Genomic DNA, 25834 nt, shown 5'->3' with positions numbered 1-25834 from the left:
TTTACCATTTTCAAACAAAAAAACATTTAAGGGACAAAAGCAGTTCCCATGTTCTTAGCTTTCATACTCCTCCAGTTTCTCAAAATGGTGACCAATGTGGGGTTTCTATATTTAACTTTGTCAAGAAAGGGCATTAATTCAAAAGACCATCTTCCTTTTTTTAAAAAAAAAGACAGCAAGAGAGAGAAAGAACTGGCATGTCAGGGTCTTCAGTCACTGCAATCGAGCTCCAGATGCATTCACCTCCTTGGTGTGTGTGTGTCACCACATCTGGTTTACGTGGGTTCTGGGGAGTCAAACTTAGATCTAAGCTTTGCAGGCAAGCGCCTTAACTGCTAAGCCATATCTCCAGGCCAAGACCATCTTTCTATAACTATTATTTCATAGAACACCACGACTGGGCTGGGGAGATGCATGTCAAGCACGAGGACCTGAGCTTGATACCCTGAATCCACAGCAAGTGTTAGCATGGGCTGGGAACTGAGATTCCTGAATGGTTAAGGCACTTGCTGCCAAAGCCTGCTGGCCTGGGTTCCATTCCTCAGTAAAGCCAGATGCAAAAAGTAGCACGTGCATTTGGTACTTATTTGCAGCAACAAGAGACACTGGCATATGTATATCCATAAGGCATGCATGCACACACATTAGACAAATAAATATATTTTAAAATGCTAGTTTTGGTGTGTACCTATGATTCTGGTGCTAGGGAGACACGCAGGCAGATTACCAGGACTCACTAGCCAGCTATTCTAGCCTGCTTGGCAAGCTCCAGCCAAGAAAGACCCTATCTCAACAACAGCAACAAATAGGTGGATGGTATCTGAGAAATGAAGGTTAGGCTATCCTCTGGCCTCCATATGCACATACATGTATGTGTACAGGCATGTACATTTAAAAAAAACCATAAAATATGACTAACAGAGGGTGAAAGAAATCTTATAGTGGCAAATCTTCCAAGCTGAACAAATTTGAATACCTCACCAACTCTATCATATCCTTCTTTTTTTTTTTTTTTTTGGTTTTTTGAGGTAGGGTTTCACTCTAGCTCAGGCTCTCCTGGAATTCACCATGTAGTCTCAGGGTGGCCTTGAACTCATGGCGATCCTCCTACCTCTGCCTCCGAGTGCTGGGATTAAAGGCATGCGCCACCATGCCCAGCTCTATCATATCCTTCTATTCTTCATTTTATTAGGGAGTAATGAATATTTTATTATAGACTGCCATTTGAAGCTCAATTCTGGACTTAAATGACAAGTTTATCACAAATTCAATGACAAAAGTCATTTAGGATTTTAACACAGATGACCATTTCCATGTTAAACAGGGTAGTATTTAAGGAAATAAAAAGATCTGGGGGCTGGGGAGATGCCTCAATAGTTTAAGGTGCCTGCTTGCAAAGTCTGCCAGCCTGGGTTCAATTCTCCATTATCCATGTAAAGCCAGATGCACAAAGTGGCACATGTGCCTGGAATTTGTTTACAGTGGCAAGAGGCCCTGGGATACTCATTTTCTGTTTGGCTCTTTCTGCTTACAAGTAATATTTTTTATTTTATTATTTTTTTTTAAGATTTACTTTTATTTATTTATTTGAGACAGAGAGAGGGAAAGAAAAAGAATGAGAGAGAAAGAATGAGGATGGGCAAGCCAGGGCCTCTAGCCACTGCAAACGAACTCCAGATGCATACACATATGGCTTACATGGGACCTGGAGAATCAAACCTGGGTCCTTAGGCTTTGTAGGCAGCCACCTTAACCACTAAATTATCTCTCCAGACCACAAATAATATTTGTTTTTAAAAAAGGCTTTACTACAGCATATTTTGAATCAGGTTCTCTCATAAAGCACCTTGTAATATAAAGGCTTGAGTCCATGTCAATAAATGAAAAATTCAATTCAGTAGGCACATATAAAAAATTAGTATTGTAAAATACTATAAAAGTATAGAAAGTAAATAATGTACCTATTACATATTTTAAAATGATATTAGTATTTCTCATGATAACTTACAGGAATATCCTACCTTCTAACATTGTTATCTATAGATATGTTGAACTGCAGGTAGAGTCTATCTGCATTCACTGATGCAGTTGTTAGTTCAAGTGCTACCTGAAGGTGGGATTGAGCTGGGAGAAGTAGCCCAGTGAGGCATTGCCTCTCAATGGTATCTTGTTCAGGAGTCTTTTCTTTCTGCTTCCTGGCTGCCACACTATAAACAGCTTTCCTCTACCAGACATTTAACCACCATGATATTCTGCCTCACCACACATATGTCCAGAAGAGCCAAATGACTATGGACTGAAAACACAAATCAAAATAAATTCTTCCTATCATTCTTAGCTATTCTGTCACAGTGACAAAAAAAATTCCAAGATGTTTTACTTTATTCAGATGTACATAACATTTTCAGGCTAAGTTAAACATAATGTTTATATAACTGTATTTCTTTCAAATATCTATTACATTTATTATATAATCATAATTCTAACTGGCCACTTAATGAATCCTTACTACCACAGGACCCAGGTTCGATTCCCCAGTACCCATATAAAGCCAGATGAACAAGGGGGCACATGCATCTGGAGTTTGTTTGCAGTGGTTGGAAGCTCTGGTGTACCCATTCTCTATATATCTGCCTCTTTCTATCTCTCTCACTGTCTCCCAAATAAGTGAATAAAATTAAATAAATAAATAAAATATTTTCAAGTTCCTGGTCCTGGTTGTAATCCAGGACCACACATTGCATTCAGCTGTAAGGTCTCTTTGGTCTCCTTAGTTGAGCCCAGCTCTTCAGTATCTGTCCTGATGGATCTTGTTTGTTTATTTTTGAGGTAGGGTCTTGATTTAGCCCAGGCTGGCCTTGAACTCACAGTGATCCTCCTGCCTCAGCCTCCTGGATGCTGGGTTTAAAGGTGTGTGCCACCACACCCAGCTGGAGCTTGGTATTTTTCATAATCAAAGAATATGTACTTTTTAGAACAAACCAAAGGTTGCCTTAGCCTGCTTTTTCACTATCAGATGGCAGGTAAGTTTATAGAATCATGGACTACACACTTCTGGAAGGAATACTTAAGCTACGATACTATGTCCTTCTCAGTTCCTTATATTAAGAAGGTGCTTGATAGCCTTTTCTATTGCTTATGATGTTAATTTTTATTCACATTTAAACTTTTGTCTGCTTGAAATTTCTACACTAAAAATTATTATTTTGCCCATGTAATTAGTATTTTAGGGAACAATCCTCTTTAAGCATGTAAATATATTGTTTCTAATCAATTTTTTTAAAAATTTATTTACTTAAGCAAAAGAAAAGGTGTGACAGGGCCTCAAGCCACTGCAAACTAACGCCACATACATGAGCCACCTTGTGTATCTGACTTTATGTGGGTGCTGGGAAATGAACCTGGGTACTTTGGCTTTGTAGGCAAGTACCTTAACTACTAAGTCATCTCTCCAGACCTATAATCAAATTTTTAATTTTGCTCATGCCATTATTAGCTTCTGGATTTTTTTTGTTAAGGCAGTCTTTCCAATGATGGGATTGTAGGCTTGAGCTACCATGCCTGACTTGGGTTCTCATTATATCCTATGTGTTATTATTAGTTATCACCATTTATTTTCACATTCAAATGTTAAGTCTTACACATCAAAATCATACAAACATGTTATCAAAGGAATGTCAGCTCAACATCTTCTATTCCATTTATTCCATTCCCACTTCCTACTTTTTCCACTCTCTCTTTGTAGGTAACCAATCTCATTAGGTTGTGATTAGTCCTTCCTATAATTCTATACAACTGAGTAAATATGTGTATTTTCATTGCTTCTTTTAAAAGTCACACCATAGATTATTTTGCAAATCAGTTCATAGACATTTTTATTTGCAGAAGTCTCTATTGTATGATTATTAGTTACTGATTTTTCAATTATTTTCTTACATGTGTGCATTTAGTGTTTTACAATCTTTCATGACTGATAAACAAGGTTGCAAAGACAATCTTTTTACAAATATAGTTTCACATTATTAGGGTGCGTTTTAGGGATAGATATATATGTAGTTTTCCTGGCTTTCTACATGGGTGCTGGGGCATGAACTCAGGCTTTCCTGCTTGTGTGGCAAACACTTTTTACCTGCTGAGCCAGTTCCCCAGCCCAAATATAGCAATTTAGTGCATTTACCAACTTAACTAAGCACTGACCATGCACTGTAGATGTAACTTCTACAGTCTGCAGTATGATAGCAGTTATAATAATTAACCAGTTCCTTCATCTGAAAGCTTCTGGTGTCTATAGATTAATTTTATTGTTGTAAGTTTCATCTTTCATATTATAATAATAATTGTATAAAGGCTTTATAATTCATTTTACAGGGTAAATTTAATGGGTTCTCAGGCATACCACATTATCTGCAATAAGGCATTTGGGTATTTTGTTTGTTTGAGATGGGGTCTTGCTATATAGTCCAAATTAGTGTGAACTTGCAGTAATCCTCCTGCTTCATCCTTCCAAGTACTAGAAATATAGGTCTACACTACCATGCTAATCTTGGAATTTGGCCTTGTTTAGTTACTAAACTATTCACAGGTTAAGTATCCTTATTCTGAAAACCCGAAATCTAAAATTTGAAAAAGTTCATTTATTTGAGAGAAAGAGCATGTGTGCCTGCATGCATGCCCCAGAACCTGCTGCCACTACAAACAAATTCCAGATGCACACACCACCTTGTGCTTTTTACATGAGGGGTCCTGGGGAACTTACTCCAGTAGGCAGGCTTTACAGTAAGCACCTTTCACTGCTGAGCCATCTCTCCAGCCTGATCTTGACATCTTCTTTGGAACTGTACATAATGCTTTTAGTGAGTCTTCCTGAGGTATTTGACCAAGCATATTCCCTATCATCAGGACATAACATTTTCTACTGAATGTATTTAGATGTTTATACTCTTTTTTTACTATTTTTGTCTGTTTTATGCCCAAAGTCTCATGGTAAGGTACTTCTCCCTTATGTTCCCTTACTTTCCCCAAGCTGATCCTCCTTGAGTCTGTGATTTACATGCCTGACCTCCTATGACCTAGGGGGATTCCCTTTCAGTAATTTTGTTAACTTAGGGTGGTTTTCCTGTTTCTGGTAATGATTTTGGGTTATGTTCAGACCTACTGTTTGTTCTTTTCTATTCATTCATTTTCTGTAGGCTGTTTTTATTCTCTACCAAGTTTGCCTAAGAAATAGTCTGCTGGGATTTGGTAATTATTTTTCTGCTTATCAGTAATTTGAAGTGTGAATATTATTTGTCTTCTAAAAGAAAATTTAAAAGAAACATCATTCTAAGAAAGTTAAAGCTCTATTTCATTTTATTTCTCCTTTTTTTTTTTTGTCAAGGAAACCACTAGATAAGATAGTTCTGAAGTATATATGTATTACAACCATGCACATCTTATTTTTAATTCTAAATTATCTTATTTATTTGTGTGAGAAGAAAAGAGAGGGAGGGACAGAGAAGGAGGGAGGAGAGGAGGATGGGTGCACCAGGGCCTCTTGCCAGTGCAAATGAACTCCAGATATATTCTACACTTGTGCTTCTGCCTTTCCATGGGTACCACGGACTTGAACATGGACTGGCAGGATTTGTATGCAAGCGCCTTACTGTTGTTAAGTCATCTCTCCAGCCCACTCTTGCTGCTTTGTGAGGGCTGCTATGGCAAAACAAGACGTCCAGCCTTTCCTCTACCATCCTTCCCTGACATGCTAAAACTTCCCCTTGAGCCTGAAAGCCAAACTAAATTTTCCTCCCATCTTCTGCTTTTGCTCTGGTGTTTTGTCCTGGCAACACAAGGCAATGTTGTCTCCTTTACATTGTTTTCATACACATGTCAAAAGCACACATGCTTAGAAGCTGCACTCTGGGGTTGCTCTGATGCTTACCTTTTCTGCTACTTCTCGCACAGACTGAACACTTGTTCCATACAGGTGGTTGTTATACTGCCCAGCTTCAATGAATTTATGCTCTTGGATATCTTTTTCCATCTGTTCTCTTGAAGCGACAAAATGATAATCTCTTCCATCTACCTCATAATCTCGTTTTGGTCTAGTTGTATCTTTAATAGAAAAGAACTTGGGGAAGTGTTTAATATTTAAAAACAAAATAAATCCATCTTCTACTTAAATCATTATTATTATTTTGGTTTTCCAAGGTCAGGTCTCAGTCTAGCACAGGCTGACCTGGAATTCACTCTATAGACTCAGGCTGGCCTTGAACTTAGAGCGATTCTCCTACGTCTGCCTCCCGAGTGCTGGGATTAAAGGCATGAGCCACCATGCCTGGCTTTAAAAATCATTAGTTTGTCAAGTACAACATAACTACTTTAACTTTTTTTTTTTTCTTCCAGGCAGGATCTCACTTTATTCCAGGCTGACCTGAAGGTCATTCTGTAGTTCCAAGACTGGCCTCAAACTTATGGTGATCCTCCTACCTCTGCTTCTTCAGTGCTGTGATTAAAGGTGTTCACCTCCATACCTGGCTTAATATAACTTTTTTTTTTTTTTTCCTCGAGGTAAGGTTTCACTCTAGCCCAGGCTGACCTGGAATTCACTATGTAGTCTCAGGGTGGCCTCGAACTCACGGCGATCCTCCTATGTCTGCCTCCCAAGTGCTGGGATTAAAGGCGTGCACCACCACGCCTGGCTAATATAACTTTTAAATATGAAGAAAATAATGTCGAGGATAGAGGAATAATTGATAAAACAATTAACTATAAACTATTACAATGGTTATAGCTATTCACATTACCCTTGCAAATCAAAAAGCCTGAAGAAAACAAGGACCAGCTGATGAGCTCCAGAACAATTTCAAACAGCTTTCTACAATCTCCCCCCACCCCCTACATGCAAGCACCAGGAGCACCACTGAAGATCTCAGGTCACCAGGAGACCCAATCCATCCCTCCCTGCCACACACACCAACACACAAACAGAGCAGCCAGCACAGCTGGTTTTTAGAGCAGACTGACCTAACCAGCTGAGCTGAGCCCACAGTGCACACAAAAGGGAACTCAATGTAGGTGAGATAGAAAGTCACCTCAAGAGGTAACTGGGCTATTTTACAGTGGGGCATTACATATTCCAAAGCCAGGTATACAGGACTGTACTGGAAGTGCTAACTGCTACTTCCATATCTGGCTAAAGAAAAGAATGGCAGGGAAGGGAAGAATTCAAAACATAGCCCACTAAGACAAAAGTATATGTTAGATATTCACTATTAAAAAAAAAACCTTTCTGTTGACAACTTTCATACATATAGACAGTATAGTATAATCATAATCTCCTAATATCCCCTGCCGTCCAAATCCACCCCCCCCAATTGAATTCCCTTCTTTCATCCCAACTAGTTTCCCTTCCACAATGATCTCTGAGCCTTGAAGGGTGTGATAAAGATGTCCTACTTAGTGCTGAACACTCCACTGCCCCTTCTTCTTATCAATGTGGTGAGATTTGAGTCACCACAATGGTCACTGCCACCTGTAAAGACAAGTTTCTCTAACCAAAACCAAGAGTAGCATTAACATATGGGCCTACACATAAGTAATTAGAGGGCAGTTTGGTGAGCATAATATATGTGTGCATTTAGCCAGACAGCTGTAGGAGTTTCCCTACTAGGGTCTATCACCTCCCCAGCCATAGGCTTTTCACTGTTTTCAGTGTTAGACATGAATTCCCTCCTGTGGAACGGGCCTCAAGTTCAATCAGAGAGCAGCTGGTTTCCCCCATAAGAGACATGCCACCACTGCACCAGCTGGTACATTTAGCCCATAAGGCTTTCAGGAACCACTGCTGGTTAACATCATTGATGTCTTTCCCAAAAGGCAGTGTGATGCATAGGTCTTTCCAGCATTGTTACAGCTAGACAACAGGGAGAAGGCTTCTGGCTCAGCTCCAGTTTGATTTCTTAGTGACCTGCAGCCCAAGCATGTGGAAGCAACAGGGTCTTACCATATAGTTCTGGTGGGCAACTAAGAGCTTTGCAAATAGCCTGCATTATTTTGGGAGCATCGGGGGTCTTTGGATAACAACTTACTGGAAGGTATCTTACCCCTGGCACTGAAATTTTTCTAATAACAATCTAAAGTGTCTGGGCACAATACTATCCACCTCCTCTGCAGGACACTTCTGCCTATACACTCGCTTTTTAAACATATATATTACTGGCTAGTAATGAAGTAGGTTTCCATATGGCTTATTCATAATATCTTAAATTTTGATTTAAGATCTCTCTTCTCTCTCCTTCTTCTCTTGCATCCACTTAGATCATCCCACCCCCAATATTCTGCCCCTCTACTTACAATAACACCCCTTAGGGCCTCCCCTCTCCTCCCTTCCTCATAGCTCCTTTCTAGATTCCTGGCTTCTACTACTAACTTTTACTTCAATTCATATACAAATGTAAACATTTGAAGCTAGGATCCACATATGAGAGAACATGCAGTTATTTGACTTTCTGCACCTTGGTATTTGCCATTTTAGAATAAGTTATATGTAAATGTGAAGTTTTTTCACTTTTGATATTTCTTAATTTATCGTTCTTTTTTTTTTTTAGCTTTTTCTTCTGGAGAGAGGGGAGGGTCTTACTCTGGTACAGGCTGATCTGGAACTCATTCCAGCCCAGGAGCCCCAGCCTCCTAACTCATCACATTAAGGGCATAAGCAACAATGCCTGCTCACCTTAGTGCTTTTGGATTTGTTAGTTTGTCTGTCTATTTTAATCCCCACCCATGAATGTAAATTCTATGCCAGTTTGTTTGTGTCTGTATATTTATCAGTTTGATTTTAGGCTTTTTCTGAGTTTTTCTCCATCCAGGCTACTACTGGGATCTCTGTACTTTCCCCACAAATAGCTTGTTTGCTTTCCTTTCCTTCCAACCTCTTTTCCACAGTCTCACCTTCTTATGCCCTACTCTTCATTCTCCACAATGACAACCTTCAATAGCCTCAACAACCTCCAAAATTTGTGAAAACTAACACAACTCCCAACTTATCTCCCAGATACCTGTGACACTTCCATCTTTTTCAAAGTTAATACCAGCCCTCAAACTAGCTAACTACACTGCTCCCACTTCTAAGTAACAAAAACCCTAGCATACTTCAAACCAGCCTTGTTCTTTTACCCAATAGCAAGCACTAAAATCAAAAGGAATACTGTTGCTTATTCACTACTAGGACATTTACATAGCAGGCCTATCTACCACCTCAGGTCACTCCTGCTGTTACTATGGCAGTAATATAAAAAGCACATCTGGGGCTGCAGAGATGGCTTAGCGGTTAAGCGCTTGCCTGTGAAGCCTAAGGACCCCAGTTCGAGGCTCGGTTCACCAGGTCCCACGTTAGCCAGATGCACAAGGGGGCGCACACGTCTGGAGTTCGTTTGCAGAGGCCGGAAGCCCTGGGGCGCCCATTCTCTCTCTCTCCCTCTATCTGTCTTTCTCTCTGTGTCTGTTGCTCTCAAGTTAAAAAAAAAAAAAAAAAAAAAAAAAAAAGCATATCTGGCACCTTGAGCTCCTATTCTGAAGATGTAACTTTTGATCTACACATCTAAGAACAAAGCTAATAATTAGGAACTCCAAGCACTGAAATAACTTCATTTGAAAAAAACCCTCAATACAATAAGACACACACACACACACACACACACACACACACACACACACTCAAGACAACATAATTCCTCTAAGCATTATAAATGCAACAGTAATGATCTTCAGTGAGACTGAATTGGATGAAGTGCAAGAATGAGAATTCAAAAGAATAATTATAAATATAGTTGATGAAATCAGTGAAGAAAACCAACCACTGAATGAGAAAACAGAAGTCAACTTGACAAAATTAGGAGGTCAATACAAGATATGTAAGTAAGGAAGTAGAAATACTGAAGAAATACCAATCAGAAATACAAGAAATAAAAAAGCTGTAAGTTAAATAAAAAACTCTAGAGAATTTCACCAACAGAATGGATCAAGGACAGAACAGGTTATCTGAGCTTGAAGACAAGGTGTTCAAGACTTAACATTTCAACAAACAGAATGACAAACTAATGAGAAGGTATGAATAGAAATTTAAGACATTTGGGACACTGTGAAAAGATCAAACTTAAGAATTCAGGGTTACAAGGAGGAAAAGAATTTCAACCTAAACACATAGCAAGTATTTTCAACAAAATCATAGAAGAAAAAATTTTCCACATATGGAAAGAGGTGCAAATTAAATTATAGGAGGCATTTAAACACCAAACAGACTAAACCAGAAAAGACCCTATCCTCATCATATTATAATTAAACAACTAAACACAAAAATTAAAGAAAACATATTGAAAGTACTAAAAGAGAAACACCTAGTCACATGCAAAGGCAAACCCATCAGGATAACAGCAGAGTACTCAACACAAACTTTAAAAGCCAGAAGAGCCTGAAACAATGTGTTCCAAATCCCAAAAGACAACAAATGCCAGACTACTATATCTAGCAAAACTATTTGTTATAGTTGAAGGAGAAAGAAATTTCCATGATAAAAACAGGTTAAAGAATGTATAACCACTAAGCCAGCTCTTCTTCAGCTACAAAAAATACTTGAAGGAATTCTTTGAACTGAAGAGAAGAAAAAGCATATACGAAGTCCACAGGAAATAATAAACCATGCTTGAATAATAGTTAATGCAAGAGAGTAATAGAAAAACACCAAGCACTACAAAATCAAGAATGGTAGGACTACATACATACCTTTCAATAATAACTCAATGCCCCCACCAAAAGACACAGACAGGACTAAAGGCAGGATCTCCTGTTTGCTGTCTCCAAGAAACTCATCTCTCCATAAAAGGCAGACACTACCGTAGGGAGAAAGATGGAAAATGGCATTTCAAGCAAATGGGCCTAGGAAACCAGCAGGTATTGCTGTTCTAGTATATGACAGGAATGACTTCAAATACACATTAGTTAGGAGAGATAAAGAAGGTGACTTCCTATTGATTAAGGAAACAATCTAACAAGAGGACATTGCAATTCTAAACATAAACACACCAAACATGGGTGTACCTAATTTTATTAAACAAATAATATTGGATGTAGAGTCAGAGACAACCCCAAGCATAATAGTACTGGGTGACTTCAATATCTCACTTTCATCAATTTACTTGCCAGCCCAGCAAAATCAACCAATTAACCAACCAATCAACCAACCAGCCAACCAAACAGAGTAGCTACAGTGGTTTGATTCAGGTGTCCCCTATAAATTTTGTGTTCTGAATGCTAGGTCCCCAGCCGGTGGCAGTCTGGGAATTGGAGCCTCCAGGAGGCAGTGTATTGTTTGGGAGCAGGCTTAATGGTATTACAGCAAGCTTCCCCTTGCCAGAGTTTAGAACACTCTCATGCTGATGTTGTCTACCTGATGTTGGCCAGGAAGTGATGTCCACCCTCTGCTCATGCTATCATTTCCCCCTGCCATCATGGAGCGTCCCCTTGAGTCCATAAGCCAAAATAAACCCTTGCCTTCCACAAGCTGCTCTTAAGCAACACGAAACTGATGGCAACAGAAGCCAATGAATTAAATGAAATCATAGAACAAATGTACCTAATAGGTATCTTCAGAACATATCACCCAAATGCTGCAGAATACAATTATTTTTAGCAGCACATAGAACTATGTCTAAAATAGATCATATATTAGGACACAAAGAAAATCTTAACAAATACAAGAAAAGTGAAATAACTTTTTTTACTCTATCAGATCACAATGGGATAAGACTATAAATCAACAGCAAGAAAGATTATAGGGCACACACAAACTCATGGAAGCTAAACAATATATTACTGAATGATGGATGAGTGTATTATTGAAGAAATCAAGAAGTAAATTAAAAAGATTCATAGAATCAAATGATAATGAAAATACAACTTATCAAAACCTATGAGGATACAATGAAGGTAGTCCTAAGAACAAAATTTATAGCTTTAATTGCCTATATTAAGAAATTAGAGGACTGGAGAGATGGCTTAGTGGCTAAGGCACTTGCCTGCAAAGCCAAAGGACCTAGATTCTATTCCCTAGGACCTAATTAAGCCAGATGCACAAGGTGGCACATGCGTCTGGATTTTGACTGCAGTGGCTGGAGGACCCTGGCATGCCCATTTTCTCTCTCTTTCTCTACCTGCCTCTTTCCCTCTCTAATAAATAAATAAAAATATTAAAAAATAAATTAAAGAGTTCACAAATAAGTAACTTAATGCTATACTTTAAGGCCTAGGAAAAAGAACAAGCCAAACCAAACAATGAGTAGATGAAAAGAAACAATGAAGATCAGGGCAGAAATTAGATCAACAGAAACAAGAGTTGGTTCTTTGAAAAGATAAACAAGATCGATAGACCCTTAGTGAGACTGACCAAAAGAAAGAGAGAAGAGCAACAAGAGTAAGGCTGGAGATATCACCTTACCTGGTTTTAGGATATATTATTATAAAGCTAGAGTAACAACACATGGTACTGGCACAAAAACAGACAACATAGACCAATGGAATAGAATAGAGGTCCCAGATGTAAACCAGGCCACTACAGACACTTGGTTTTTGACAAAAATGCCGCAAATATTCACTGGAGAAAAGATAGCTGCTTTAACACATGGTGCTGGGAAAAGTGGACACTTATATGTAAAACGATGAAAATGGATTATCTCTCTCCATGCAGAAGAATCTACTCCAAATTGATCAGACCTTAACATCAGACCTGAAACTGCTACAGGAAAAAGTAGGGGAAAGACTTGAACATATAGGCATAGACAAGGACTTTCTGAATAGAACTCCAGTCAGAAAATAAGGGCACTAATCAATTAATGAGACCTCATGAAATTAAAAAGCATTTATACAGCAAGACACTTAGTTGAGCAAAGAGGAAACCTACAGAATGGCAGACAATCTTTACCAGATCTATATCTGAAGAGGATTAATATCTAGGATATACAAAGAACTCAAAAAAGATTAATAAGGAATCAGGGCTGAAGTGATGGCTCAGTGGTTAAAGGCACTAGCTTACAAATCCTGACGGCCCAAGTTTGATTCCCTAGTATCCACATAAAGCCAGGTGCATAAAGTGGTGTATGCATCTGGAGTTCATCTGCATTGGCAGGAGGCCACTATTCCCATATTCATTTTCTCTGTCTCTCAAAAAGAATGCAAACAACCCAATAAAAAAGTACTCTACAGAACTAAATAGAGTTCTCAAAATAAGAAATATAAATGGCCAATAACTATCTAAAAACATGTTCTACATACTTAGCCATTAAGAAAATGCAAATTAACAATATTGTTTATATATTTTCTTTATTTGAGAGATGGAGAGAAAGAATGGGCATGCCAGGTTCTCCAGCCACTGCAAATTAACTCCAGATGCATGTGCCTCCTTATGCATCTTGCTTATGTGGGTCCTGGGGAATCAAACCTTGGGGAATCAAACCTGGGTCCTTAGGTTTGTAGGCAAGTGCTTTAACCTCTAAGCTATCTCTCCAGCCTCAAATTAGCACTACTTTGAGGTTACATCTCAGTCCTGTCAGAATGGCTATCAATAAATGGCAAACAATAAAATGACAATAAATGCTGGTGAGTGTCAGGCACTGCCAGGCACTGGCTGGAGCCTTCAGGAGAGGGGCCTGAGCTGCCAGGCATGGCTTAAGGACCCCCAAGCTATGGAAAGCCACTCCCTTTCCAAGCCTGGCACACCCGAACTTAGGCTTTGCCCATAGCCCTGTAACCTTTGTTCAGTTGCCTAGGAAACTCCTTATCAGCCTTCACACAACCCATCCTCAAACCCTGGAACACCTGACCTACTCCCCCCCCCCACTACTGCCTAGAATGAATGTCCCCATATGCTAATTAGGCATCAGAAATGAACTTGGTACGTCTAACCCCCTTAGGGTTCTCTCCCCACCCTCAGATGCTTATATAACCATTTTCCCTGACAATAAACTGAGAGAGCTGTTCACACCGAAAACTCCTCCTGAAAGTCTTTTACTTTTGCATGCTCACCCACCCCAATTGCCTGGGCATCTTCAGGGGACCATGGCCAGTCCCAGAGCATGAACCCAGGAACCCACAGGTTCCTGGAGGAACTCTTTTCCATTACTGGTGGGCATATAAAATGGTACAGTTATCTGGAAATCAGTGTGGAGGTTTCTGAAATAGCTAAAAATAGATTCAGCATATGATCCATCTATACCTCTCCTTGGCATATACTCCCTAAAGTTTCTACTCATTACTATAGAGATACTTGCTCATCCAGGTTTATTCACAATAGCTAGGAAATGGAACCTGCCTAGATAACCATAAACTGATGAGTGGATAATGAAAATGTGCTATATTTACACAATGGAGTTTCATTCAGCTGTAAAGAAAATGAAATTATGAAATTTGAGGGAAATGCATGGATCTGGAAAAGATTATATTGAGTAAGGTAACCCAGGCTCATAAAGTCAAATACTGCATGTTCTCTGGGGAACTGTGTAGTAGATATGTAAGCCAAGGGCAGAACACCAAGTATGGAATGGTCTACTTGGTGTTGGGGAGGGGTGAGGAGAGAGAAGAGTTCATCAAAATTAAAGCTGTTACAAGTAAGTCATACGGTAACCCACTTCTTTGCTAAATAAAATAAATGCTAAAAAGAGAATTTGGGCATAAGTATGCTGTGGTGGTGATAATGCTGTGCTCCGAAGTCATAGATTGTTACAAGAAAATTCCAGTGCCAAGGGTGGTATATCTTCCAATGAGTTTTTGGTCAGGGAGATCCTTGGTGGTCCCCCCAAATTACAGGCTACTGCCAAGGCTCTTACCAGAACAAGAAAGTAAAATCTAATGCTGGACACATGCGTGGGCTGTAGGTCACTAAGTCATCAAGCTGATGTTGAGCCAGAAGCCTCCTTCCTGTTAACTAGCTCTCAGGATGCTGGAAAGACCTATGCAGCCTTTTGGGGGAGAAAAATCATCAATGGTCTTAACTAGTAGTGGACTCTGAAAGTTTTATGGCTGGCTAGCAGGGCAAATATACCAACTTGTGCTAGGATGGCATGTCTGTTATGGGGAAACCAAGTGCTCTGATTGGATTTGAGGCCTGTTCCAAGACAGAGAATTATGTTTGGTACTGAAAAACTAATCAAAAGCCTATGGCTGGGGTCATTAAGCCCTAGAAGGGGAAATTATTACTGTTGTCTGGCTAAATGAATAAATTATAACCACCAAACTGTCCTATAAATAGTTATGTTTTGACCCATACATTAATGCTACTTTCAGTTTTGGTTAGAAAAGCTTCTGTTTTCTGATTGTGTTGACAACTGGGGAGGCATGAAAGTTCTGTGACAGAAGTGACATTGGACAGGTCAGCACTGTGACATCTCTATCACACCCTCCAAGGCCCAGGGATCCTTGCAGAAGAGGTGGCAGAAAGAATATAAGAGCAAAGGAAAGGGAGGACTGCTTACAAAGCTGTCTTCCATATACAAAGTGGCCTTGATATTCATGAACTCACAGTGGCTGATGCTACCTACCCAAGACAGGCATAATAGGGAAACAATGAAGACATTAAAATGGAAGAGATTAGTTAGAAAATAGAAGAGATTCAGTAAAAGAGGGATTGAGGAGGGGGAGACAAGAGAGTTATAGGAGGAGATTATGATCATGGGATATTGTCTATATGTATGGAGGGTGTCAATAAACATTAAAAAAATAAAATGGCTATACTTACTTTTACCACTTATCATTGAAAATGTTAAGAAAATAAAAGTTTTAATTTGGATTACTCACGAGGTACACAGGATCCAAATTTGTCGGGAAATTCTGAGATCAAGTCATCATTTATCCTGTCTTTCATAGGTCCCAATATGATAACTGGTCGAGTATAATTAACTATAAAAACATGTAATAAATATTATTTTGTTCCATTTCACCAGAGAACAAAAAATACCCTGAATTGTTACAAAGGATCCCTTTCTTATTCTTTTTCTATACTACAGCAACAACACAATTTGCTGTTTTAAACCTTTACTAAGATCTTCAACTTGACCACTATTTTTAGAAGCCAATCAAGTTAAATTTACCATCTTAGCACAAGATTCTAGACATTGCTAAGATTACATTATAAATGAGAACACAAAGTACTGTATTTTACTGATGGGTAATGAACTGGAAATTTAAGAAAATAGCAGAGTGAAAAAAAGAAATTGCAATAGGAAATGATATAATTACAGTAGTAATCTGGAAAGATGACCTGATGAACATATACATTCCTTGTAAAGAGTCATTCAGAGGAAGGGAGAGAATCAGAAGTTGAGAATCAGAACAATTACTTTGGTTGGAGAAATGAATAGGAGCTCATAAGAAGAAAGTAATAATAGAAACCAAGTAAATAGGGCCTACAACCTGCCTAGTGTAAGGGGGTGAAAGACTTGATGGAAGTTCAAAGGTGCCTCTAAGATTTTTTAGAAGGGTTATCACAAGGATGGCAGTGCTACTGTAAGTGCTGGCAAGAGGTACCTTAGGAAATAAAATACTAGTATTAACCAGCCAATAGTACTACTATAAGTGGTAGAAAGAAGTAGTTTAGGAAATGAAAGATCAACATAAACCAACAATATAAGATGACTTAGTTCTATTATATATTTTTTGATTATCAGATAGGTCTGCTTTCCAAATTAAGAATTATACTTTTCAATAAGATTGTAAATCAGGCTTCACAAACCTTCTTGTTGATTCACTGGCTCATACGATAAGACATATTCTTCTTGTCCACCTATTAGAAAGTTAAAGCAAAGTTAAAAGAATGTAAAGATAAGTGATGTTAATCTAATAGCAATCTCCCCTGAAACTAATCTAATTCTTTATTTACATACAAAGTACCAGGTATTTTCTGAGAACACAGTCAAGATAAGGGAAAACATACTTTGTCATAAATTGTTAGTGGCAAGATCAAGTAGAAAAGGGCAAAATATTAAGCCATAAAGTTGATAAACAGAAAACATTAATGTACTATTTATTCAATATCTTTGTTATTCTGTTTATCTACAGATAATCAAATCTATTAAAATCTTTATTGCTGAGGATATAACTTATTGATCGACTGCTTGCTTGGGAGGTACAGGGCCTTAGGTTTGACTCCCAGCACCACAAAAAATAAGCAACAGTGAATAATCACAATAACACAACTTTCTCTCCCATCCTTATAAACAATAAAATTTTCATTTAGTAATGCTGAACATTTACTATTAAATGTGTCACGGTTGGATGTGGGAGTGCATGCCCATAATCCCAGTACTTTAGAGGCCGAGACAGGAGGATTGCCAGTTTGATGCCAGTCTGAAGCATGTAATGAGTTCTTGTCTCAAAAACAAATAAAGAAAAAATGAAGCTAGGCATGGTGGTACACACCTTTAATCACAGCACTCAAGGGACCAAGGTCGGAGGATCACTGTGAGTTCAAGGCCAGCCTGATTACATAGTGAATTCCAGGTCAGCCTCGGCTAGAGTGAGACCCTACCACAAAAACAAAACAAAACAACAAAACCCAAAAACAAAAGGGGCTGAGAGATGGCTTGGTGGTTAAGGCACTTGCCTGTGATGTCTAAGGACCTAGGTTTGATTCCGCAGAACACATGTAAGCCAAATGCACAAGGTGGAGCATGCGTCTGTAGTTCGTTTGCAGTGGCTAGAGGTCCTGGCCTACCCCATTCTCTCTTCCTTTCCTTCTTTCTCTCTCAAATAAATAAATAAAAGACAGAGCAGGGAAGATGGCTTAGCAGTTCAGGTGCTTGCCTGCAAAGCCAAAGGACCAAGGTTTCATTCTCTAGGACCCACATAAAGCCAAATGCACAAGGGGGCTCATGTGTCTGGAGTTCAAGTGCAATGGCTGAAGGCCCTGGTGTGCCCATTCTCTATCTCTCTCAAGTAAATAAATAAAAGATAGATATATGTTTTAAAAAGGGCGGGGGGGGGGGTCCAAAAAGCCAGGCATGGTGGCGCATGTCTTTTATCCCAGCACTCAAGGAGTCAGAGGGTTACTGTGAGTTCAAAGCCTGGGACCAGAGTGAATTCCAGGTCAGTCTGGACTACTTCAGGGGAAAAAAAGAAAAAAGGCCAATAAATTACATGAAGAGCTATTTTTCTCCAAATATAAAATTTGGCTATGTTTTATCTTTTAAATAATTACAACTAACCTTATAATTGAAAACAATAAATACAAACGTACAGTTATTCTTGCAATTTCACTGAATATTCCATTTGATAATCTAACTTTAAAATAATACCCTTTAAAGTAAAGTTTAAAGAAAGCTTAAATAAACTAAATTTTCTAATATTTCAACAAAATGAATCATATAAAATCAACATGCTGTTAGATGTTAAAATCTTCTGACGTTTAAATGAAATGTATAAAGCTTTGGAAATATTCTAAATAAAAGACTACTAATTATATGTACACATAATGGAAACAAACAATTAAAATTTCTAGGATTTCTTAAGTATATACATATTAAACAAACTAGAATCAATTATTCATTTAAAGAAACCAAAAGAAATTGGGTAATGTATGTGAAGATATTGCTCTCTGTATCAAGATTCTGTAACAATTTTATTGTTAACTTTTCATCAGTTGATATATATACGTATGGAGCTACAGGCCTTGTAAGCTCATAATACTAATGTTAACTATCCTTTACTGCTTTAAATGTGTTTGTTTTTTTTAATTTTACTACAAATGTTTTAAGATACATTGCACAAGGTGCTTTTTAAGTTACTGACTATAAAATGATTTTCTTATCAAAATCATGCAATTCAATACTCCACACTTTAATTCATGCAAGTGGTGAAAGAGACAGTATATACTTTCATTACCTCTTTTCAGTCTAGAAAACTACTCAACTACTCTATAGTGGATTCTGGTTATAAGTTTAGAAAATGATAAAATGCAAGAAACCATATTCCCAACCCTCCCTTCAAATTAACCCTTTTGTAAAGAAAATAGACAACCAAATAAATGAGGAGTAAAAAGTATATATTGTCATCATGAAACAATATTGGGGACCAATACAAACAGGATTGACCTTTTGAACAGCCATACTCATCTGTAATCAAGATTACTTTCATTTAGAAAGCAGTAAAAGAAAAGTTAGAAAAGCAATTTAAATTAAGGAACTATAACTGATATTCATACACTCTCCCCTCCTCCCAGGCCCCAATCTGTTTAGAACTTTCCTTGTACTTAACAATTCTTTGTTAATTTTTATTTAACAATACTAAAAATATATAAGACACCAAGACAGAAACAATATTGCTTTTGAACAATGGTTAAAAAAACTTTCCCTCTTCACTTCTTATACCTGCCAACGGGTAGGAATAAACTATGACTTGACTCAGACAACTACTAGAAACACAGAGTAAGACAGGAAATAAAACTATATATACTACATAATACTTTAGTGCTCTTATCAAAAATAAAAATTATTAGGCAAAATCTACACATAGAAGTTTATTCTGCTATCAGGTTATTTCCCCTTTAGGGGAGGGTTTGTTTTTTTTCTTTTCAAGATAGGGTCTCCCACTAGCCCAGACTGGACTCAAACTCATGGTGATCCTCCTACCTTAGTCTCCTAAGTGCTCAGATTAAAGGTGTGTACTGCCATACCTAACTTAGTCACTTCTTATAAAGGAGATACATTATATGTATGTGCTCTATGCACAAAAATGGATTTCAGTATTCATTAAAACCTTGGAAGTTAACTTCTCTATATATCCAAGATTCCCTTATCTAAAATATTTGGAAAAAAAAAATCTTGGGATGAGCAATATTTCAGATCTTAAGAGTGTTTTTTTTTTTTTTTTTTGGTATTTAAAATATTTACATAGACACTGATAGTTAAGCATCCCCTAACCTAAAATTTTAAATCAGAAATGTTCCAAAATCTAAACCTTTTATTGCCATGTTGTTACCTAAATACTTTTATATTTCAGCATGCTCAGTCTATAGCAAGATCTAATTTTTCAAGTGTATTAATTTTTCTTACCTTTTCTTGATTTTAAAATACTGAGTATATGACTTCCAGTTTTCAGAGCTAGTCATGAAGGGTGGGGGAAAGCCATCCAAGGATATTTACTACTTCATAGTACAAAACAATAAGTCACTCAAAACACTTACGGTAGCTGCTTTCACTATCGCTGGCATTAGAAGTTACATGTTCTGTAATTCAAAGAAAATGAAAATAATTTTAAATTTAAAAATCTGGTAAAAGCAAATTATCAAAATAAAACAAGGTGATATTACAAATGTTAACATATAAACGACATCTATAGCCGAGGAATTTTTATAAAGCATTTTAGATTTTCTACGAAGAGCTTAGTTTCTTCAAATAAATACAACACGAGTTAGCAAGGGAAAGTACCTGCAGTAAAGGGCAGTGCCTCACGTTGTACAACACAGTCTATAGACCAAATGTACAGCCTAAAAGCCAGCCAAATGACACAAGAGCAAAGTAATCTTACATTAGTCCAGATGTAGGCATAAGATCCAAAATGGGAAAATATATTTGGCATCACTTTGCTTATGAGTTAGCAATGACCAGCAGAGGAGACAAGATAGCCACTTTAATAAAAAAGATGCCTTTGTAATTTAAAAGTAGATCTTTTATTTTTAAGTCTCATTCCTCAAGAGAAATGAAAATCCATTTTTTGTAATCATTCAGAGCATTGTAGGAAACACAAATCCAATGTCACAAACTGACTGTAGCTGCTTTGCAAAGCAAACAAAAAAACTAAAATTAGAATTAGGCAATAGTCAAAAACTGTCTGGCCTCTCCTCAAACATGGTTACATATGTAAATATAACCTTCTAATAAATATCTTCCTTGAATTGGAAAATATATGATAAGTGAGGTAATCCAGTATTAAAAAGACAAATACTGCATGGTATTTCTCATATGTGGATCCTTGCCACTCATTTTTATGTGTGTATGTGGGAATGAGTAGGGGTAGAGGTCAGTAAGCTAGAAAGGAGACTATAAGAAGGGATAAAGAGGCTTTAAGGAAGAGAGGTAAGGAGGGTAATAGAACACAGTGATATGAAAATATAAAGGGGCAAACTTGGTTAGAAGGGTACAAGTGAGGCAGGTGTGGTGATGCATGTCTTTAGTCCCAACAATTGGGAGGCAGGGGTAGGAGGACTGCCATGAGTTCAAGGTCAGCCTGAGACTACTTAGTGAATTCAGGTCAGCCTAGTGAGACCCTACCCCAAAATCCCTCCCCCCTCACAAAAAAAAAAAAAGGGTACAAGGGGAGAAAGAGGCAAAAAGATAGGGAGAGGCGGGGCTATTAACTAAAATAAGTATGTACAAAAGTATCGTTATATAAAAATATGGAAAACTTCCAAAACCCTTTAATGAGAGCGAAAAATGTGTATTTCTAATGGTACAGAAAGAAATAAAGTATTCTAGGGGCAAGTTTGAGGATATATATCATAATAGCCCCTGAGGCACTTAAATCAAATAGCACTACTGAAAAGCATAGAGAATGGCAGACAAGATTTTTTTTTAAAGTTCTTGGGCTGGAGGGATGGCTTAGCGGTTAATGCATTTGCCTGCAAAGCCGAAGGACCCAGGTTCAATTCTCCAGGACCCATGTTAGCCAGATGAACAAGGGGGTGCACACATCTGGAGTTCATTTGCAGTGGCTGGAGGCCCTGGCGTGCCCATTCTCTCTCTCTCCCTCTTTCTCTGTCAAATACATAAAATAAAATAAAAGTTCTTGAATTACTATTTCAGTGAAAATATCTGTTATTCAAACCTTCATATACATTTTTTTTTGTTGTTTTGTTTTTCAAGGTAGGGTCTCACTCTAGTTCAGGCTGATCTGAAATTCATTATGTAGTATCTGGGTGGCTTTGAACTCATGGCAATCCTGCTACCTCTGCCTCCTAAGTGCTAGGATTAAAGGTGTGCACTAACATGCCTGGCTCATATACATTTTAATAAAACAAGGACTCAATTTTTTCATGGTACCAATGAACTTTAAAACAATCATTTAAAATTACTGTGAATGGGTCTGGGTGATTGCTCAGTGGTTAAGGGTACTTGTTTGTAAAGCCTGCTTGTTTAGGATTTGTTTCCTCAGCCACCCATGTAAAGCCAGATGCAAAAAGTGATGCAATCAGCTGGTGTTCCTTGGTAGTGTCAAGAGATCCTGATGTGCCTGCACACACATGTAAATAAATAATAAAAAATTTAAAAAAGGGCTGGACAGATGGCTTGATGGTTAAGGCACTTGCCTGCAAAGCCTAAGGACCCAGGTTTGGGTCCCCAAATCCCACGTAAGCAGATGCACAAGGTGGTGCATGCATCTGGAGTTCGTTTGTGGTGCCTAGAGGCCCTGGCATACCCTCTCTCTGTCTGCCTGTCTCTCTAATAGATAAAAAAAATTAAAAATAAAATAAAATTATATGCAATATTCAATTTAATTGGTAACTTATAACTTATCCACTCAATAAGGTACTTTAATTTGCTTTAAACTGTTTTTCACAAAACATCCATAATTCTAAATGCCTTCATTTACATGCCTTCTACCTTAATATCCATTTCTCAAATAATGCCACATTAAAATATTAAATCTATTTTATTTAAAAAAATCTATTTTAGAATTGGCATTACATTCTTCAATTTCTCATTTGTAAAACAAAGAAAACTTCACTATTGCAATGGGATAGAGGCAGGAGGAGAGTAAGTAGGAGTATGAGAAGAAGCAAAACTGGTTAATGTTGAGCTGATAATTACAGAAGCCAGGCAAATGATTATACTTGTAGGGTTACTTTTACTACTCTACTATTCAACATATCTGACACATTATATAATAAAAAGTTAACATTATTTTCTCTTATTTCCTTGGCTCATTCTGACCTCCTGAAGACTGCCAAATATATATATACTAATCAAATCTGACAAGTTCCTTCACACATTTCGTGAGGCGAATGTGATAACCACTACACTACAGAAACCACATGTTCACACATTTTGTACTTAGCTCGTCTGTAACAAAACCTTGCTATTCAAAGTATGGGCCTTAGAATGGGATCCTCATCTCTAGTGCTTGGGAACTAACTACACAGGTGAAGCACCCAATCTGCTGGGGACAGGGATGGATGGGTATGTAGCCTGGTGGTAAAGTACTTGCTTAGCATCTGTGTGATCCCTGGGTTCAATTCCTAGCACTGCCAAAAGAGAAATAAAAGTAAAAATAGCTGGGCGTGGTGGCGCATGCCTTTAATCCCAGCACTCAGGAGGCAGACGTAGGAGGTTCACTGTGAGTTCGAGGCCACCCTGAGACTACATAGTGAATTCCAGGAGAGCCTGAGCTAGAGTGAAACCCTACCTCAAAAAAACAAAACAACAACAAAAAAAGTAAAAATAAAACATTCTTGAATACAGTTTACTAAAGAAGATATTCAAACAACTAATAAACTAATGGATTTATCAGGGAAACAAAAATGATAAAGAAAGGCTGGAGAGATAGCTCAGCAGTTAAAGGTGCTTGTTTATAAAAGCCTTGCTGACCTGGGGTTCAATTCTCCAGTACCCACATAAAGCCAGATGCACAAAGTGACACATGCATCTAGAGTTTGTTTGCAGTGGCAAGAGACCTGGTACACACATACTCTCTCTCTGCTCACAAATAAATATATCAGAATATTAAAAAATATAAACAAAATGGCAAAAAATGCCTTTTCTTTTTCTGTTGTGCATACCCCATATGCACATGTGTCTTCCTTTATTGTTCTGCCTTACTTTCTTAAGACAGTCTCTCTCACTGCACCTGGTGCTGTCTGTTTTTCAAGCTCCAGTGATCCTCCTGTTTCTGTCCTCCTCAGTGTTGGGGTTACAGGCCATTTTTACATGAGTGCTGGGGATCAAACCCAGGTCTTCATGTGGGTAAGGCAAGTGCTCTTATCCACTGAGCCATCTCCACAGCCCCAAGAAAGGGTATTTCAATCATATACCAGAATAGCTGAAATAAAACAACGTAACAAAAAACCAGACATAACCCGGGTGTGGTAACGCACACCTTTAATCCCATCACTCAGGGGGCAGAGGTAGGAGGATCGCCTCGAGTTTGAGGCCATCCTGAGATTACATAGTGAATTCCAGGTCAGTCTGGGCTAGAGAGTGAGACCCTACCTCAAAAAACCAAAACAACAACAACAAGAAAAACAAAAAAACAGACATGGCAAGCATAGACAAGGATATGAAGCATTTGGAAATCACCTACATGGGATAAGCAAATTGGCAAAAGTATTCTGGAAAAATCTTTGGCAACATAGTGCTTCCTAGGTATCCTAGGAGGGTTGGTTCCAGGATCCCAAGAAATACCAGAATGTAGCTATGTCAAAGTATGTTTTACAAAATACTGTATCTGTATGTAACATACAAATATACTTCCATATACTATCTCTCTCTACTATCTATGTTTCTATGTATTTATTTCTGTGGGTTTTTTTTTTTTTTTTTTGAGACAGGACATCATGTAGCCCAGGCTGGTGTCTAAGTTGCTATGTGTCTGAGGTTCACTTTGAACTCATGATCCTCCTGCCTCTAACCTCCAAGTGCTGCAATTACAGGTATACACTACCCATCATTCCTGGCATATATGTATACATTCTTTAAAATTACTTATTTGCATGTGTGTCAGTGTCTCTAGTTGCTGCAATCCAATGCCTGTCCATCCTTTTTTATTTTCTTTTCGAGGTAGGGTCTCACTCTAGCCCAAGCTGACCTGGAATTCACTATGGAGTCTCAGGGTGGCCTCGAACTCTTGGCAATCCTCCTAACTCTGTCTCACACGTGTTGGGATTAAAGGCATGCACCACCACGCCTGGCTTTCTGTTCAACTTTATATAAGGTGCTGGGGATTTCCACCTGGGCAAAAAGGTTTTATGCCCAAGTGCCTTGAACTGCTGAGCCATCTCCCTAGGCCTAGTTCCCATATATTTAAAAATTACCTCTGATTATATAATAAGTAATACAATTAAAATTTGGTTGGTACTGGTGGAATGTGACAGAAACCTTGAGAGGTGGGGCTAATGGGCAGCCTTAGGCCATTGGGGTTTGATTTTGGAGGTTGACAGTGAGACCCTAAACTTTTTTTTGTTTGTTTTTTTGTTTGTTTTTTGAGGTAGGGTCTTACTCTAGCTCAGGCTGACTTGGAATTCACTATAGAGTCTCAGGGTGGCCTTGAACTCATGGCGATCCTCCTACCTCTGCCTCCCGACTGCTGGGATTAAAGGCGTGCACCACCATGCCTGGCAAGACCCTAGACTCTTTGAATAGGGCCACTAGGTCATGGGGTAGAATCTCCAAAACTGTGAGTCAACACGAACACTTTTATCTTTCTAAGCTGATTGTCTTAGGTATGCGTTACATTAGTAGAAAGCTAACCCTTGTCTTATTCTTTATTCAGTTTCCTGGTGGACAGATTGTTTCTTAATGATCAATTAGGAATGTATAGTATAACTTATAATGTAATTTACACATGAATACAAATATGGTCTTCAAGTTTCGAGGCTGGGGATTTAGCTTAGTAATAAGAGTGTTTGATAAGAACATAAGACCCCAGACTGAGTTTCTAACACAGAAAAAAAAAAAATCTAGTTTTCTTCTCTCCTCCCCCTCTGCTTAAGATGTCCATGAATGTAAGCATTCAAAATCTAACTAAATTTCCTCTTTCTACTTAAAACATGTTTTTTCCTCTTTATTCTCTCTAATACTATTTTATCAATCCCAAGCAACAT

General features: G+C 38.1%; 1 protein-coding gene across 20 annotated transcripts in view; it reads right to left on the bottom strand.

The window, feature by feature from the left end:
• The window catches only part of Dlg1 (discs large MAGUK scaffold protein 1), a 202905-nt gene that overhangs the window by 11410 nt on the left and 165661 nt on the right, over positions 1-25834 (bottom strand). For 12 of the 20 annotated variants that reach the window (XM_045151324.1, XM_045151322.1, XM_045151325.1 and 9 more), the window contains 5 exons: positions 20204-20245; positions 19113-19148; positions 16757-16807; positions 15823-15924; positions 5921-6093 (listed from right to left, as the gene is read on the bottom strand). In XM_045151324.1, the coding sequence (XP_045007259.1) occupies positions 5921-6093; positions 15823-15924; positions 16757-16807; positions 19113-19148; positions 20204-20245 (404 nt within the window). The remainder of the gene's footprint in view (positions 1-5920; positions 6094-15822; positions 15925-16756; positions 16808-19112; positions 19149-20203; positions 20246-25834) is intronic. The other 8 variants (XM_045151327.1, XM_045151328.1, XM_004654353.2 and 5 more) reach the window with 1 other exon arrangement.

This window comes from Jaculus jaculus, chromosome 5, assembly GCF_020740685.1.
Source record: "Jaculus jaculus isolate mJacJac1 chromosome 5, mJacJac1.mat.Y.cur, whole genome shotgun sequence".
Lineage (NCBI taxonomy): Eukaryota > Metazoa > Chordata > Mammalia > Rodentia > Dipodidae > Jaculus > Jaculus jaculus.
Note: the sequence above shows the minus strand (reverse complement) of the source record. Positions and strands in the feature narration are given on the sequence as shown.